Here is a 16,470-nt window from a genome sequence, read left to right as displayed (position 1 = left end):
ACCGTGCCAGTTGGCCTGAGTGAAATGCCAGACTCGTCGATGCTGAGGAGGCTCTCTGAGAATGGTCAGAGAGATGTCCACTTTAACAAGCACATGATCAGCTGAGCCGATTGGAGCAGAATAAGAGCAGCAGACATTCCCAGGGAAGTTAGTCATAACCAAGTCCAGAAGAGAAGATGCTCCGTTGACTGAGATCCGGGTCGGGAAATTGACAGAATGTGTCAGTCCCAGTGAGTCGCAGAAGTCCTTTGCTGAGGAGCCATGGCTGGTGAGAGAGGTACCCACACCCAGCCAACTGGCATGGTAACAATTGAAATCGCCACATATGAGGAAGAGAGAGTTGGGATGAGTAGATAGAAGTTGGTCCTTATTATCAGACAGAGAGATGTAGATGGAGTCATCACTGTTTGGTGGACGGTACAACACACATATGAACAAAAGGTGGGAGAGAAGGGGAAGCCGTAGCCAGACGTATTCCTGGGGGTGAGGTGGAGAGAGGGCAGTGCACGGCGAGTGAGGAAGAGTTTTTGATAAAGATGGCAACCCCACCTCCAGGACGAGGCTCATGTCTATCATACCGGAGGAGGGAGTAACCCGTGAGAGATACTAAGGAATCAGAGACATCATGAAGGAGGAAAGTTTCTGTTAAGCAGATCACGTCTGGTTTGTCAGAAGCAACCTGTATGGAGAGATCAGTCAAGTTTGAGCGAAGGCCCTGGATGTTTGAGGTCCATACCGTTAATGAAGAGGAAAAGAGGGAGCATCGGATACAGAACAGAGGGGGGGAGGGGTAGGGTAAGATGTGGAAGAGGAGGAGGAGGTCGGGAGAGCTGTTGAAGGTGTGTCAGAGATTTCAGAATAGCTTGCAGAAAGGGAAGGATAGGGCAGACAAAAGGTTTGATGGTGATTGGGTGAGGGACAGAGAGGTGTATTTGAGGAGGGGGAAGAGCGAGGCAGAATGTTGGGGGAGATGAAGGTGAGAGTTGGAAGGGGGTAGAAGCGGGGAGGATGCTTTGAGGAGGAGGGGAGAGAGGGGGGAGGTTTGAAGGGGAGGAGTGAGGGGGGACTTTATGAGGGGAGGGGTTAGGGGAGAGTTTAGGAGGGAAGGGACAAGGGGGGGATTTGAAAGGGATGGGAGATGGGGGAGATTTGGAGGGGAGCAGTGAGGGGGGAGTCTAGGAGGGGAGGAGTGAGGGAGAGTCTAGGAGGGGAGGGGTGTGGGGGGAGTTTAGGAGGGAAGGGGCAAGGGTGGGATTTGAAAGGGATGGGTGATGGGAAGGATTTGGAGGGGAGGGGCAAGGGGGAAGATTTTAAAGGGATGGGTGATGGGGAAGATTTGGAGGGGAGGGGGAAGATTTGGAGGGGAGGGGGAAGATTTGAAAGAGATGGGTGATGGGGAAGATTTGGAGGGGAGGGGAAAGGGGGAAGATTTGGAGGGGAGGGGTGATGGGGAAGATTTGGAGGGGAGGGGTGAGATTGGATTTTAGAAAGTGTACGAGTAATGGGAAACGAACATTTATTGCAAAATGAGTTTCTTGTGACCTTTGAGTCAAAAATACGTTTAAGGATGCTGGAGGGGGGGGGGGGGGTGGAGTGCAGGTGAGTTTAGGGAATGTATGAAAGAGACACTGTAATAGATGGAAAAAATTTTTGGAAATAATACATTTGGTGAGCAAGTTGAAAGCATCCTTTTAAAGAAGAAGAAAAAGGTGTTACAATATACGACAGAATACAGTACTTCAGGGGAAAGTTTAAACATTTTTAAATTGAGCAGTGAAAACTATCTGGGGAAATGGGGGTGAAACACGTGGTCGAAGAATGAACGAACGAATAAGAACAACGAATAAACGAATAAGAACAACGAATAAGAACAGAGAAGGAAATATATATTTATTTTTTTTTGAGTTGAGATTTTAAACAAGGAAGTATGTGGTGAAATGACTGGGAAAACTGAGAGAACGAAAGTAATTGGAGCACAATCGAAGGACCGCTGAGAGTAGTTTATCGATATCTTCTATATTTGAGGCTTTTATAATATCATTTTACAAACCTTTTTCTACTCCAATGACCCCCTGACCTTCCTGAAGTTTTTTCTTTTTTCATACCAAGGCTCGAGTCGGTGTCACATTTTCAATCTCTGAAGATGGCACAACCCACAGTGTTGGACTTCTCCAAGGAGGAGAAGAATCTGGGCTCATTCATTGAACTCCATGAGATCTTTCTGAAGAATATAATGAGTGAGTGACAAAAATGTGCTATTTTGTAAGGAGAATAATTCTTTGGGGAAAATGAGATGCGAGAGAACCAGGAAGGATAATAGAAAAGTTAAAAGTATATAAATGACAAAGATCATTGTCTTCCTCTCATACACAACTTTCAAAAGGACATAATCTGTTGGGGCACCTTAGCGGTGTTTGGGGCACCTTAAAGGATACCGTACATCCGGGGCCTTCATGATTCAGAAAGTGTTCACACCCCTCGACTTTTTCACATTTTGTTGTGTTATGGCCTGAATTAAAAATGGATAAAATGTAGATTTTTTTGGTCAATGATCTACACATAATACCCCCATAATGTGGAATTAATTTTTTTAGAATTTCCTTTCACAAAATAATTTAAAATGAAAAGCTGAAATGTCTCGAGTCAACAAGTATTCAATACTTTTCCTATGACACTCCAAATTGAGCTGAGGTGCATCCAATTTCCTTTGATCATCCTTAAGATGGATGTTCAACTTAATTGGAATCCACTATGGCCAATTCAATCAATCAATCAAAATGGTTTGTCGAAAGCATGTCTGGCAGCGAATGGCTGAATTGCACATGCATACATATTCATAATTTTCAATCAAAGATTGCATACAAGATAAAAGTTTATAAAATACAATTAGTGCATTGACAAAAAAATGTTAAATTAAAAAACAAACATGGCACGTTTCAAACAGAGCTAATGGAGCTCAATTGATTGGAAATGATATTAGAAAGAAACACATCTTTCTATACAAGGTCCCACAGTTGACAGTGAATGTCAGAGAAGAAACTACCATAAAGTCCAAGGAAATGTCCGTATAACTCTGAGATAGAATTGTGAGGAGGCGTCCATCTGAGGAAGGGTATCAAGCAATTTCTAGAATGTTGAAAGTTATGTTCGACCAAACTGATCAACTGGGCAAGAAGCACCTTGGTCGAGGAGGTAAACAATAACCCAATGACCACTGTGACCGAACGATATTTCCTTGGCTGAGATGGGAGAACCTGCTGGAAGGATAAGAGTCTGCAGCACTTCACAAATCTAGGCTTTATGGCTGGATTTGTGAAGCCAGACAAAGCCACTCCTGAGAAAAATGCACATGTCAGCATGCCTGGAATTTTCAAAACGATATGTGAAAGACTCTGCGAGTGAGGCAAAATATTCTGTGGTCTGATGAGACGACAATTGAACTCTTCGGCCTGAATGCAAAGCGCTATTTCTGGCGGAAACAGAGCACAGCTCATCACCTATCTAACACCATCCCTACTGTGAAAAACGGTGGTGGCAGCATCATGCTGTGGGGATGCTTTTCAGTGGCAGGGACTGGGAGACTTGTAAGGACAGAGGGAACATTGAATGGAGCCAAGTACAGGCAAATCCTTGATTAGAACCTGCTTCATAGAGGAAAAGACCAAACGAGATTTTGGAGCTGTGAGGGCTGGTATTAATATATTTTCTTTGTTTCCTTTTTCCTGTTTCCAGGGGGACGGGGCAAGATAAATTATACTTGATTTTTGCATTTATTGCTTGAAGGTAAGGCGTGTGTGTGTGTGTGTGTGTGTGTGTGTGTGTGTGTGTGTGTGTGTGTGTGTGTGTGTGTGTGTGTATTTTTGTGTGTATCCCCAGCTCACTTGTATTCACAGGAAATGAACAGAACTAAACACCTCTCAGTCTCATCCACAGATATTTCTCGTATTTCCTATTTTTCCAGGAGTCTGATTTTCATCCAGGAGCAAAACAATTAGGGTTAATCATCTATGATTTGCCACTCGTTTAAATGCTGAAAATCATGTTTTAAAAGACTATTTGAGTTACACACTTCTCCCGAGCAGCGGCAGGTTAAAAGTGCCTTGATGAGCAGAAGCAAGTCCCTGAAAATTCACACACAGCACATGCGGGAAAGGCCTCGTTAGCATTCACACATTGTTCAAATCTGTTCATGTTTATAAATTGTTCCTTAAAGCAAAAAATATTTACTGTATAAATAAACAGCAGGGTGTCCACATTGATTGTGATGTTGCTTTATTTTCCTTCTTTCAACAGAGCCAGTGGAGCTCCAAATGTCTGAGCTGGACCAGAGCAGCTTGAGAAGACTTTGTAAGTGAAATGAAGGGCAATGGGACATGTAGGGTGAAGGGATTGAAAAGAATGATATTTAACGAGGAAATTCATTGTCTTTCTTTGGTTTTTCTCTTTTTCCATGATCTTTCAAAATTCCCACTTTCTTGACTTTAATTCCTTCCCTTTCCTTTGATTTTGTTTCCCTTTTTTATTCATTCTGATACACTTGTTTCTTTTCTCTCTTGCATGGTTTGTTTGTTCAACATAGTTAAAGCTTTCTTGTATTTCAAAAGTTCACTTTTAAAATTTTTCTCAAAAGTTATGAAGGAAAAAATATAAAGAAATTTCAAACAGATAATGCATCACCAAAACTAATTTCAAACAAAGAATGCATTTTCATCTGATCATGTGCTTGTGAAGATCAACATCTGTTTGGCCATTCTCAGTAAACAGGCAATCCTTACATCACTGCCTCATTTACACTTAATCAATTAATTGATTCAATCTGCCACAAACACTCCACTGGTTGCAGCATTACTTGATTACTTGTAGTGTAGCCACATACTGAGACTCTACAAATTATCAGCCTGAGTAGAATGTTATATCAGTTCATGATCATCAACTTCTTACAAACTGCATGGACATCTCCAATAACAGCATTCTATAATTATCTGCATTTGTGATTGGTTACTCAAAGTTGATAAAAAAAGAAAAGTAGGAGAGACAACTGAAGTTGCAAGAAGTCCCTGAAATTTTATAGGAGCTTCTTATACTTATGCAGAAATGAAATATTTGAACTTCTCATACTTTTAGCTTGGCCTATCCCGAGACAATAGTCTGGAGGCAGTGATGTCGGGATTGTAATGTGATGGCAATATTGTCAGCTACTCTCTAAAGTCTAAACCAACATCATCCAAATCTTGTTTCGGCCTTTTTTTAGACTGTAGTTAGTCATCCCTGCATTGCTTTTTTTTATTTCGTATAATTTTTTTTATTCACTTGTTTCTGTAATTTTTTTTACAACGTGGAATAACACAATGGTATGGTACTCAGAGGATACCCAATATTAAAAAAAACACCTTTAGAGGCCAGAGGATACCCAATATTGGAGCAAAAGTGCCAAGACATCTTGGTCAGCAATGTCAAACACTACACGTGTTCCTATATTGCCTTACATAACCCATGATCTTAATTATGCACGATCTTAATTTCACAACCCATAATGAGGTATTTATGCACGGCCAGATGGAAGACACTGTCTGGTTTTTACTGTTTTGCTGACTTGAAGTGTCAATAAAACTTATTAAACAGAAAGACGTTAGTCAAACACACTGTACACGTGACACACTTTTTTATCTGAGCATGCGCATAGCAAGGTTAAGGTTTGATCGAGTAGGGAAACTAGGATCTTTATAGCCGGTGAAGCCGGTGTTGTCAATAAACGCGTACGTATTATGTCGAAAACCAGATTATGCTGTTTCCCTTGGCTTGAGAATTCCGAAGCTCAATGGAGGCCGCCATCTTGCGGATGCGTAAGTATGCATAACAAATTGAAAACGTTCCATAGGAGTTTCTTTCACCCATCTTTGTTTGATTCACAATCTTATGCACCTCTAATTTATTATTAAAATACTTTAAGACCAACCTCGGCCCGCACGGGCCTGGTTATCTTCAACGAAACGCGTCACCAAACACCGGACCCAATGAGATTCGAGCATTTGAAAAAATATTTCTAAAACCAAATCATCCAATGGAGGCCGCCATCGACTGGATGCGGAAGTTTGCATAAAACAATTGCGAAAAAGTTCAATAGGAGTTTGTTTCACCCGTCGTTCTTTGATTCACAATCTAATGAACCTCTAATTTGTAATTAAAATACGTTAAGACCAACCTCGTTATCTTCAACGAAAATCGTCACCAAACACCGGAACCAAAGAGATTCGAGCATTTGAAAAATATTTTTTAAAAGCTTATTACACGTTTCGGAGGGTGAAAACGGCGTCAAATATTCTAAAATTGACGAATAATTATTTTTTAGAAATCTCGCGGCCGTAGGGGATAGTTTTTCACGGCCAGAAATATCCGAAGTTGAGACGGAATTCACCGAATTAATCAAGAAGTACATTTTATCAATTTTAATCTCAAGAGAATGCAAATGGTGCCTACTACACCTACTACACCTACGGTACCTACTTCACCTACGATACCTACTACACCTACCTACTGCCAACTACCTAACCTACTGATGCCATAGTGATGGGTAAAATAGTGGCAAGAGGCTTTGGCTTCGCCGGCTCATTGCGGCTTTGCAGTCGGGTACTAGTATTTAAATATCAATTAATTGACCATTGACCAGTCCAGTCAATGCAGTATGCCAAAACAAAGATGAAAGGAACACGAAATGTCAATTCAAATATTTATTCAATTCAGAGTTCGAGTGGATCCCTTGTTCAGGCTGTTCAATAAGACAGCATCAGTGATGCGCCGATGTAGCGAATCTGCCGCCGAGAAACCGTGACTGGAGATGGTTATTGATCATGGGGTTCGCTTTTGCCTTGACCTGTGACTGGAGGGTTCGTGATCACGTGTCCCGTGTGCGGTTCCGGTTTGTAGCTATTATATTATTTTCATAAATGTAACACTGAAAAACAAGGCATTTCCTGAGGCATGATATTTCTGCTGATATCATTTGATTCCACATTATCACGCACAACGCCGACACTGAGGCAAATATGTCTAGCGGCCCCGCCTCCATCAAGCTGATTGGCTGTCACAGCCACGCCTACCCTGGTCCTATTCTTTTGCAAAGGAATGTAGTTTTATGTACTTTTCGTGGAATCATTTCAAGCTATTAGAATTATAATACCAAAGGATGTCACAGGAAGTAAAATTCTGTCGGATGGTCGCCGAATCATTGCCATTGATGCAGAGGCAACTCAGAAATATGCCGTCTGAAGACGATTATTATGAACGACAAGATGAATTCCCGGAATTCAAGATGAATTTGACTGATCTATTTTGTCCTTGCTTTTTTTGCCTTGGCCATGGTCTGGAGAACTCAAAAGTGATCCCTGCCTTGATTATCAGGTGAACAGACCAGGTAGGCTCTCATATGTAGCCGAAGCGACTTTTTAAAGAGGATACTCAAACTTTAGTTTTGTATGTAGCAGATGGGACCGACATTTTTTTCCGCGCCATCCCGACATAGAAAGTACCAGCGTACTCTCTGATCTATACACGAGTAAAAAGCTCGTCAAAAATGACGGGTAGGAACAATTTATTCAATGGTGCAGCCTCGTGAGCGTGCCAAAGTCTGAAGCCTCGGCCTAGTGTCAGGTGTACTCATGTCTTTTTTTATTTATTAGACATCTTACGGATGTAAATGAAAACTCGTTTTACTCTGCACACATTGCACATCAGGTGCAGCAAATTTCACCTCCCTGCCCCTTGTATTTATTGTTATTTTTAAAAAACGCTTCTGCACACCGCCCTTGAGGCTTGTTTTGCAAGCCACCACCTACACCTCCAATTGAAGAGACAATTACTATTTCATGGAAAATGATTTTCATGTTTTTTTTGTCCTCAAAAATAGACCGTAGTGAACACATTCGTTTTAAAAGATTGGCCTTTAAAACCTTCCCTTGTGAAGGGGGATAGACATCTGTACAAACACACAAACTGACACTGTGGTTTATATGGTAGATATCTGTCTGTACTATTTCTGTACTATTGTCTGTACTATTTGAGATATGGGAGTTATAAAATCACAAAAATCCCATTTGATTGTCATGGGGTGAAATTGATGTCATGGAAACCGTTAACATTTAAAAACAGCTAAATTGATTGTTATCTCTACCTCCAAAGGTGGATGAAGGTGAGGTTTTCACCCGTTGGTCTGTCTGGCTGATCGTTTGTCTATCTGTAAGCAGGATATATCAAAAGGTTATGGGCGAATACTGACGAAATTTTGTGGACATAATCTGTGTTTTACAAGGACGAATTGATTTGATTTTCGTGAAGATCCAAATCAAGATCCAGATACGACAATTTTAAGTGATTCTTCACCATTGAGTGATCGGGACAAAAACGATATATAGCACAATATCTCAAAGTTATGGACGGATTCAGACAAAACTCGGTGGACGGATTGTGCAGGTGACAAGAACAACCCGATTACATTTTGGTTCAGGTCCGAATGCAGATCGGCCCATCAGTGGGATACAAAACGTAAACTCAGGTGCGTGTCTGCGTTCCAGCGAGTGCCATTCCAGGTTTATCTTCTTTGATGTTTTAGCCCGTTTTGATTTTGGTAAACGAATTCAGCGACCAAATCTGCAAATCTTATTCAAATTTCACGTCAATCGGATGTAAATTGACCATTTTAGATAAGTTTGACCTTGACCGCTTGAAAACATGGCTGACAAAAGGTGATCGAGCAAATCGACTGATTTCAAAGTGCTGATGGAGTAGAATGTGGTGATGCAAACCGGAAGTCTCTCAACAACGACTCTGTGCCAAGTTATCGAGCAAAAATTATGTCAGGAAACATGACGTTGCTGTGACCTTGACCTTTTGACCTCAAAAACAATAAGCTTATAACCTTTGACGAGCCTTAGCAGTTGGTTAACTTTCATTAAGATCGGTGAAGAATTCGGACAACAGACAGACAAACAAACAAACTAAATAAGACCAGTTCGCTTTGTAATGATTAAGAATCCTCTACAAACAAAAACATAATCGGTAAACAAATATACAGTACAGCACTGTACTTGTGAATCTTTGATTGTGTAAATAGCAAACACTTCTCGAATTGCATATAGTACTCGCATAATAATGATAAACGGGACATTATCTCCATGAATACGGGACAAGAGCATTTCATTCTTTCCAACAAGAAAGTTTTTCATCCTTCGTGTTTTCTCTAAGCATTCCTTCATTTCATGTTCGATTCATTAATTCCTCGTTTTTCCACCTGTGAAACCAACTTCCACATTCTCTTCAATGTCATTCTTCCCTCCAGGTATTCAAGACACCTGTCCACCAACATCTCAATCCAAAATCGATCGTCCCCAATCCAAAACCATGATCGTTCCTGTCCTCGTTATCCACCCCAGTTCCTCCTCCTTCCAAATTTCCATCTTCACCTCCTTAGAGTTTCCTTCTGTGTCCATGTTGTCCACACCTTGGATCACCTTGTCCATCCTCTGCATCCACTCCTGCCTCACATTCCTCCCCATACCCATTGTTTATCCAAGTCTCCCTCGATATTGGCCTTCAACTAGACTAGACCATTGGTGTTTCCCCCCTCTCTCTCCACTGTTCCTTGTGCGTCCTGTCACGTCCTGATTCGTTAATCACACTCACACTTCCACGAGCCTCCACGATGTATTATAAAAAGAACGACACTCTAGACGTCACAACGCAGACCGATATGCCTCCACCCACATTATTACCAAGTTTAATTCAAATACCTTCAGCTGTTCACAGGATATCACATTTTTACCTGACATGACATCTGACGTTTGACCTCTTGATGCCAAAATCTAATCACTTTATCTTTGCATCATTTATACTTGTACCAAATTTGATAAATATCCCATGACTGGTTCACAAGTTATCACGGTAACAGATTTTACCTGACGGACGTCTGACCTTTGACCTCTTGACCCCAAAATCGAATCTTTGAATCTTTACCTTATTATACACACCTGCACAAAGTTTGACTAAGATCCCTTCAGTCGTTCTTTAGTTGTCGCGGACGGACGGACAGCCGGACGGACAACCCAATTACAAAATGGTTTCAGTGACTTGGTCGGTGGAGGCACAAAAAAGGGTGGAATATTTCACCTCCACAACTTTAGTACAAATGAGATAACCGGCTGTGTTTCTGGAAAAAGGAAAACTTAACTCCCACATCCAGCCACACCTCCACCCCCCCACCCGCCACCCGCCCCCCTCCCTCCACTTCCCAAATCCCGCGACTGCAATAACTTCAGGTGAAGAAGAAACCCCTTATGGTGAGATCAAACAAGAGATTCCAGTAACTTCACGGTGAGCTCCAGATGAAATGAGTGGATAACTTCAACTCATTCACAAGATGTTACTTCTGTTGTTGTTTCGTATCCAGCCTTCGGCTGCTGGTTGCATCATTTTCTGGAAGTGTGGCTGTGCCGCAGACGCAGTGCCACTGTTAACAGTAATAACTACAAGGGCACTCGGTAGTGGGATTACCACCGGCAGAGTGCATACCTCTGGTAGAGTTTCTACCTTAGGCAGTATGTATACTCTTGGTAGTGGCCATACCTCCAGCATACCTCTGGTGGAGTGCATACCTCCATCAGAGTGAATAACCCTGGTAGAGTGAATACCTCCAGTAGATGGTATACCTCAGGTTGAGTGCATACCTCCAGTAGAGGGCATACTTCCGGTAGGGTGCATACCCCTGGTAGAGTGCATACCCCTGGTAGATTGCATACATCTAGTAGAGTGCATACCCCTGGTATATTGCATACCCCTGGTAGAGTGCATACCCCTGGTAGAAGGCATACCCCTGGTAAATTGCATACCTCTGGTAGAGTGCATACATCTGGTAGAGTGCATACCCCTGGTAGAGTGCATACTACCGGTAGGGTGCATACCCCTGGTAGAGTGAATACCCCTGGTAGAGTGCATACCCCTGGTAGAGGGCAAACCCCTGGTAGGGGCAAACCCCTGGTAGATTGTATGCCTCTGGTAGAGTGCATACCCCTTGTAGATTGTATACCCCTGGTAGAGTGCATACCCCTGGTAGAAGGCATACCCCTGGTAGATTGCATATCCCTGGTAGAGTGCATACCCCTGGTAGAGTGCATACTTCCGGTAGGGTGCATACCCCTGGTAGAGTGCATACCCCTGGTAGAGTGCATACCCCTGGTAGAGTGTGTACCCCTGGTAGAGTGCGTACCCCTGGTAGAGGGCAAACCACCTGGTAGGGGGCAACCCCCTGGTAGATTGTATACCTCTGGTAGAGTGCATTCACCTGGTAGAGGGCATACCAGGGTGATTTATTCCATTTTTATCTCACTGATCGAATCCGGATTCGAACCTTCACCAAAATCGAATCACCTCTTCCTTGTCACACACCCAACTTATCCACCAAGTTTCGTCCGAATCTGTCCATAACTTTTTGAGACATCGTGCTGTATATCATTGTTCGCCCGATCATTCAATGGTGAGGTTGGTGTTGGCTTCACGGTTAAGGTGGCTGGCTTTAAATATTCGGGTCCTGAGTTTGAGCCCCTGCCATGATGTTGAACACCAGGTGGGCTGACACAGCCTGTCATCCTTTTGAGGTGGGCAAAATGAGTACCTGCCGACTGGTAATGGGGGCATTGCATCAGTGCACGTCCTGTCCCCAGAAAATGATGCAGCCAAACAGCCACAGGCTGCATCTGAACCACCACCAATCAATGAAGAAGAATCCCGAAAATAATTCTCGTATCCGGATCCGGATCTTCACCAAAATCGAATCAATTCTTTCTTGTCACCTACCCAACCGGTACACCGAATTTCGTCCGAATCCGTCCATACCTTTCTGAGATATCCTGCACACAAACAGACAGGGTAGAAAACATAACCTCGGTCCACCTTCGTTGGTTGGAGGTAACAATAAAATTCCTTTCACGCCATTTCATTGGCTAAGGAGTGCAGTACTGACCAGGTCGCCACTCCGACGCAGGATACTCGAATGGTTTATTACTCCCAGTAAGCTGGTACTCACCTGGTCCACCTTGGAAGGATGACAGGTTGAATCAGCCCACCTGGACCCGGTTGCTCGAAGCTCTCCAGTGGATAAATATGTGATATCCTTCCAGCAACAGGGCCCAGGTGTTATTTTAACGGTAAGACAGGTGCTCAATCTCAGGACCTTAAGATGTTAAACCCGCCACCTTAACCGTTAAGGTAACACCAGGTTTATGTTACCCCATAACCCATTCACAAGATGTTACAATTTCCATGAAACGTCATTATTTTTATTTTAAAAGAAAATCGAACGAAGGCGAAAATTAAATAACCGGATGTTCGGGGGAGGGTTTTGTTATATGGGAACAAGAGGATGTTCGGGGGAGGGTTTTGTTATATGGGAACAAGAGGATGTTCGGGGGAGGGTTTTGTTATATGGGAACAAGAGGATGGTCGGGGGAGGGTTTTGTTATATGGGAACAAGAGGATGGTCGGGGGAGGGTTTTGTTATATGGGAACAAGAGGATGGTCGGGGGAGGGTTTTGTTATATGGGAACAAGAGGATGGTCGGGGATTCCTAACCAGGTACAGAAAGGTGAATTGTGTTTCGTAAAGAAGATGAAATTAAAAATGTATTTAATATTTCAAATGTTATAAAAGAGATTAATGTATTTGTGTTTCTGTCCGTTTGTCTGACAAAGTCTGTGACCCCGCGTCGTGTCCACAGATGGACGGACCCCGAGTCTGGACCCAAACTCTGCACATCGACGGATCAAGATCTCCCGGGATCTCAGGACGGCGACTCGAACCGAGACCGACAATCAGTTCCCGGAACATCCTGATCGGTTTGATTTTTGGTCACAAGTTCTTTCCTCTGATTGTTTCTCCTCGGGTCGTCATTACTGGGAGGTCGATGTGAGGTCGAGTAGTCGGTGGAGAATCGGAATCTGTTTAAACTCCATGGGGAGGAAAGGGGGAGGGAATGAGTGCAGGTTGGGAAGGAATCCCGAGTCTTGGTGTTTACGGAAATATGAAAACAAATACTACACACGGCACAACAATCAAAGAACCCATGTCCTGTCCATGCCGGGGGATCCTGAACGGTTTGGGTTCTTGTTGGATTGTGAGGAGGGAGAGTTTACGTGTTTCCGGGACTCGCAGGTTCTGCACGTGTTCAGGGGGAACTTCCTGGTCCCCGTTAAACCCGCGATTGGCGTTTATGATGATGATGACTCCGTGCGGTTTTGCTCGTTTTAATGATTTTGTTCATTCCATTGTGTTCGTTCATTCCCTTCTGATTATTTGCTTTGTGATTATAACAATGTATTTACAATCTGATTGTTGATTTGTTAATAAAGTTTATAAAATTAAATACATTTATTGTTTTTCTAATTTGGTGTTTGATGAAAATGCATTTATTTCCTTCACATTCCTCACATATTCACAACAATATCTGGGCATGACGTATGTCTAATGATTTTGGGATGAGAGAAAAAGTCATGGGACGTGGTTTTCTGAATTGTTGGAGTGAAAAAAACCCCAAGAATCACATCAGACTCCATCCTCATCCTGTCAGATTACCGTCTCCACCAACACTCCATCACCAACGTCTCCACCAACAAGTTTCTGTCAACCCTCAACTCTGATTATGCAACTGGACCTGACGGCATCAGCCCACGGGTCCTAAAATCCTGCTCTGCCGCTCTATCTCACCCTCTCTCTGTTCTCTTCACCCTCTTTTTTGCTCAAGGTCATCTGCCAGCATCTTGGAAATCAGCAAACATTACCGCTTTGCACAAAAAAGGTGCAATAACAGATCCTTGCAACTACAGACCAACCAGCCTTCTCCCAATCATCAGCAAAGTCATGCAATCCATCATTGCTTCGGATATCAAATCTTTCCTCTTCTCCAATGGCTTGATCTCCGATCAATAATTTGGATTCAGACCAGGTCATTCTACTCTGGACATGCTGCTACTGCTGTCTCAACAATGGATGGAGGTCCTCAATGTCAAACAGGAAATTAGAGCTGTCTCCCTTGAGTATATCACGTGCCTTCAATACGGTCTGGCACCCCGCTCTGCTCACCAAACTCTCCTCCTGTGATATCCATGGAAATCTCCACGCATGGCTTGCGGACTTCCTCTCTGGTCGAAGTCAACGTGTGGCCCGAAATGGCCCATTGGGAGTACTTGACAATGTGCCAAGTTTCAAAACATTTCCATTCAGTCGTTTCCGAGAAATATTTTTTAATTATTTGCGTTTAATCCAAGATGGCTACCATACCACGTGACCTATGACATCACAATTATCATATAAACATTCTGCATGGGTGTCACTTCTATCCTGAAAGTTTCGTCTGAATCGGACATATGGTTGCTGGGATAAACGAGGTCTCGCCCGTATGGACGGACGGAAGGACGGATGGACAACCCGAAAACATAATCCTTCCTGCCACCTTCGGGGGCAGAGGCATAAAAAGCAAATGAAGGCAACATCCCTCAACATAAATGGAGGCCGCAGCTGTATGCGGTGTCTCGAGGTGTTACAACTATTTCAGAAAGAAAAGATTGATATTTTCAGGTTACAAAACACATACACCCACCAATCTTGTGAAGACGAGTGGCACAGAATGTTTAAAGGGTGCCATGTTTTTTCCAGTGCCGTTGAAGAAGCTAAAGCGGGGGTGGCAATAATCTTGCATCCTCGTCTCCAACCATCTGAGAATCACTACAGAGAGATTTGTAAGGGTTTCTTCATCGCTGTGGATTTTATCAGCAGAAATCAAAAGGTTAGCATTATTAATTTGTATTGCCCCAGTCACAGTGCTGAAAGGGCTCTATTTCTTCCAAAATTAGCGGATTATTTAAGCACTGTTGATTTGACGAGTTTAATTTGTATGGGGGGAGACTATAACTGCACACTGAACCCTCGACTGGACAGGAACACTCCTGAGCCACATGCACCCAGTGCAAAGTCCTTGGCACAACTTGTGAAAAAATACAAACTTGGAGATGTATGGCGATTACAAAAGCCAAACACCCGTCAATATACATGGGTGTGCTGTGCAAAAAACTGGTTAACTATGGGCCGACTGGACAGATTGTACGTGAACCAAGGAATGGTGAATCTGGTTGGGAGAACATGTGTATGTCCTTCTGGCTTTTCTGATCACCATATGATTGTAATGGAATATGAAGTGACCAATATCAGCAGATGATGGAAAAAAGACTCTTCTGGCCGAACTGGTCAAAGAGCGTGCGGCTGGAGCAATGATTCACCTGCGGATGAGCAGAATAAAACTCGAGACTCCAAACAAAGATTTCTTCAAAATTCAGAAGGCCGCCAACACTTATCGGCAGATTCAGAGTATACGCTCGTCCGATTGTGTACTGACTTGCCAGAGTGACATTGAATACTGAATGCAAGAGTTTTACTCAAACTTGTTTATGCCAAGAACTGTATCTAAAACGACAGCAAATGAGATGATTGAACTTCTCCCATCTCTTTCTGAAGAGCAGCAACGTCAACTGGAATGTGACATTTCTCTTGAGGAGCTCACTGCAGCATTAAAACAACTCAAAGACGGCAAGGCCTCTGGACTTGACAGACATCCTGCTGAATTCTCCAAAGTTTTTTTGAATTTTCTGGGTCCTGCTCTAATTGAGACTTTTCATGAGAGCCTAGATCAGGGGCAATTGCCCCTTATCTGCAGGAGAGCTGTCTTATGTCTTCTTCCAAAGAAAGGGGATTTGCAGCAGATTACAAACTGGCGGCCTGTGTCATTGCTAAATACTGACTACAAGATTGTGTCAAAAGTGCTTGCAATGCGTCTTAAGAAGGTCATCTCTTTCTTAGTTGTAAATGACTAAACGTATTGTATACCTGAACGATCCATTTATGACAGTGTTGTTTTTGGTTGGAGATTTGATTACTATTGGTCAAACTGCGTCTCATGGTTTTGGGTTACTACTCATGGTTTGGGTTTTGGGTTTTGGGTTAGGAGAAAGCCTTTGACAGTGTGGATCACTCATTTTTGTTTGCAGTTCTTACTCGAGCAGGATTTGGAGAAAATTCATTTCTTGCATAAAACTTTTATATAGCAATGTATCATGGCTGCTAAAAGTAAATAACAGTCTGTGTCATCCTTTACCCTTTCAGTGAGATACTGTCCATCGAACCCTTACTGGCTCTCCTTCGTACCACCTTATCTGGGTTGTCCTTGTCAAACAATTTCAAAATTGTTAAGTCAGCGTATGCGACGACTTGTGTGTTGTGGTTAAAAAACAGGAAGATGTTTTTTGAGCTATCCCGTTGTTTCCCCAAATTTGAAGTTGCTTCATCAGCAAGAGTAAACTGTAACAAGAGCTTAGCTCTTTCTCTGTGCCCAGATACCCTTTCCTCATAACGGTCTTCACACGCAGTTCCCCCAACTCT

The 16,470-nt window shown here is 42.9% G+C and overlaps 1 protein-coding gene across 1 annotated transcript; it reads left to right on the top strand.

Annotated features, from left to right (window-relative positions):
* The first annotated feature begins 1,708 nt into the window (after positions 1-1,708).
* On the top strand, positions 1,709-13,405 carry LOC144889537 (tripartite motif-containing protein 14-like). The gene is made up of 3 exons (XM_078770177.1): positions 1,709-2,237; positions 4,294-4,347; positions 12,761-13,405. The coding sequence occupies exons 1-3, from the start codon at positions 2,144-2,146 to the stop codon at positions 13,288-13,290; spliced, it is 678 nt and encodes a 225-aa protein (XP_078626303.1). The 5' UTR covers positions 1,709-2,143; the 3' UTR covers positions 13,291-13,405.
* Positions 13,406-16,470: the final 3,065 nt, after the last annotated feature.

Source organism: Myxine glutinosa, chromosome 1 (genome assembly GCF_964187855.1).
Source record: "Myxine glutinosa chromosome 1, kmMyxGlut1.1, whole genome shotgun sequence".
NCBI classification, from domain to species: domain Eukaryota; kingdom Metazoa; phylum Chordata; class Myxini; order Myxiniformes; family Myxinidae; genus Myxine; species Myxine glutinosa.
This window is presented reverse-complemented; position numbering and strand designations above follow the sequence as displayed.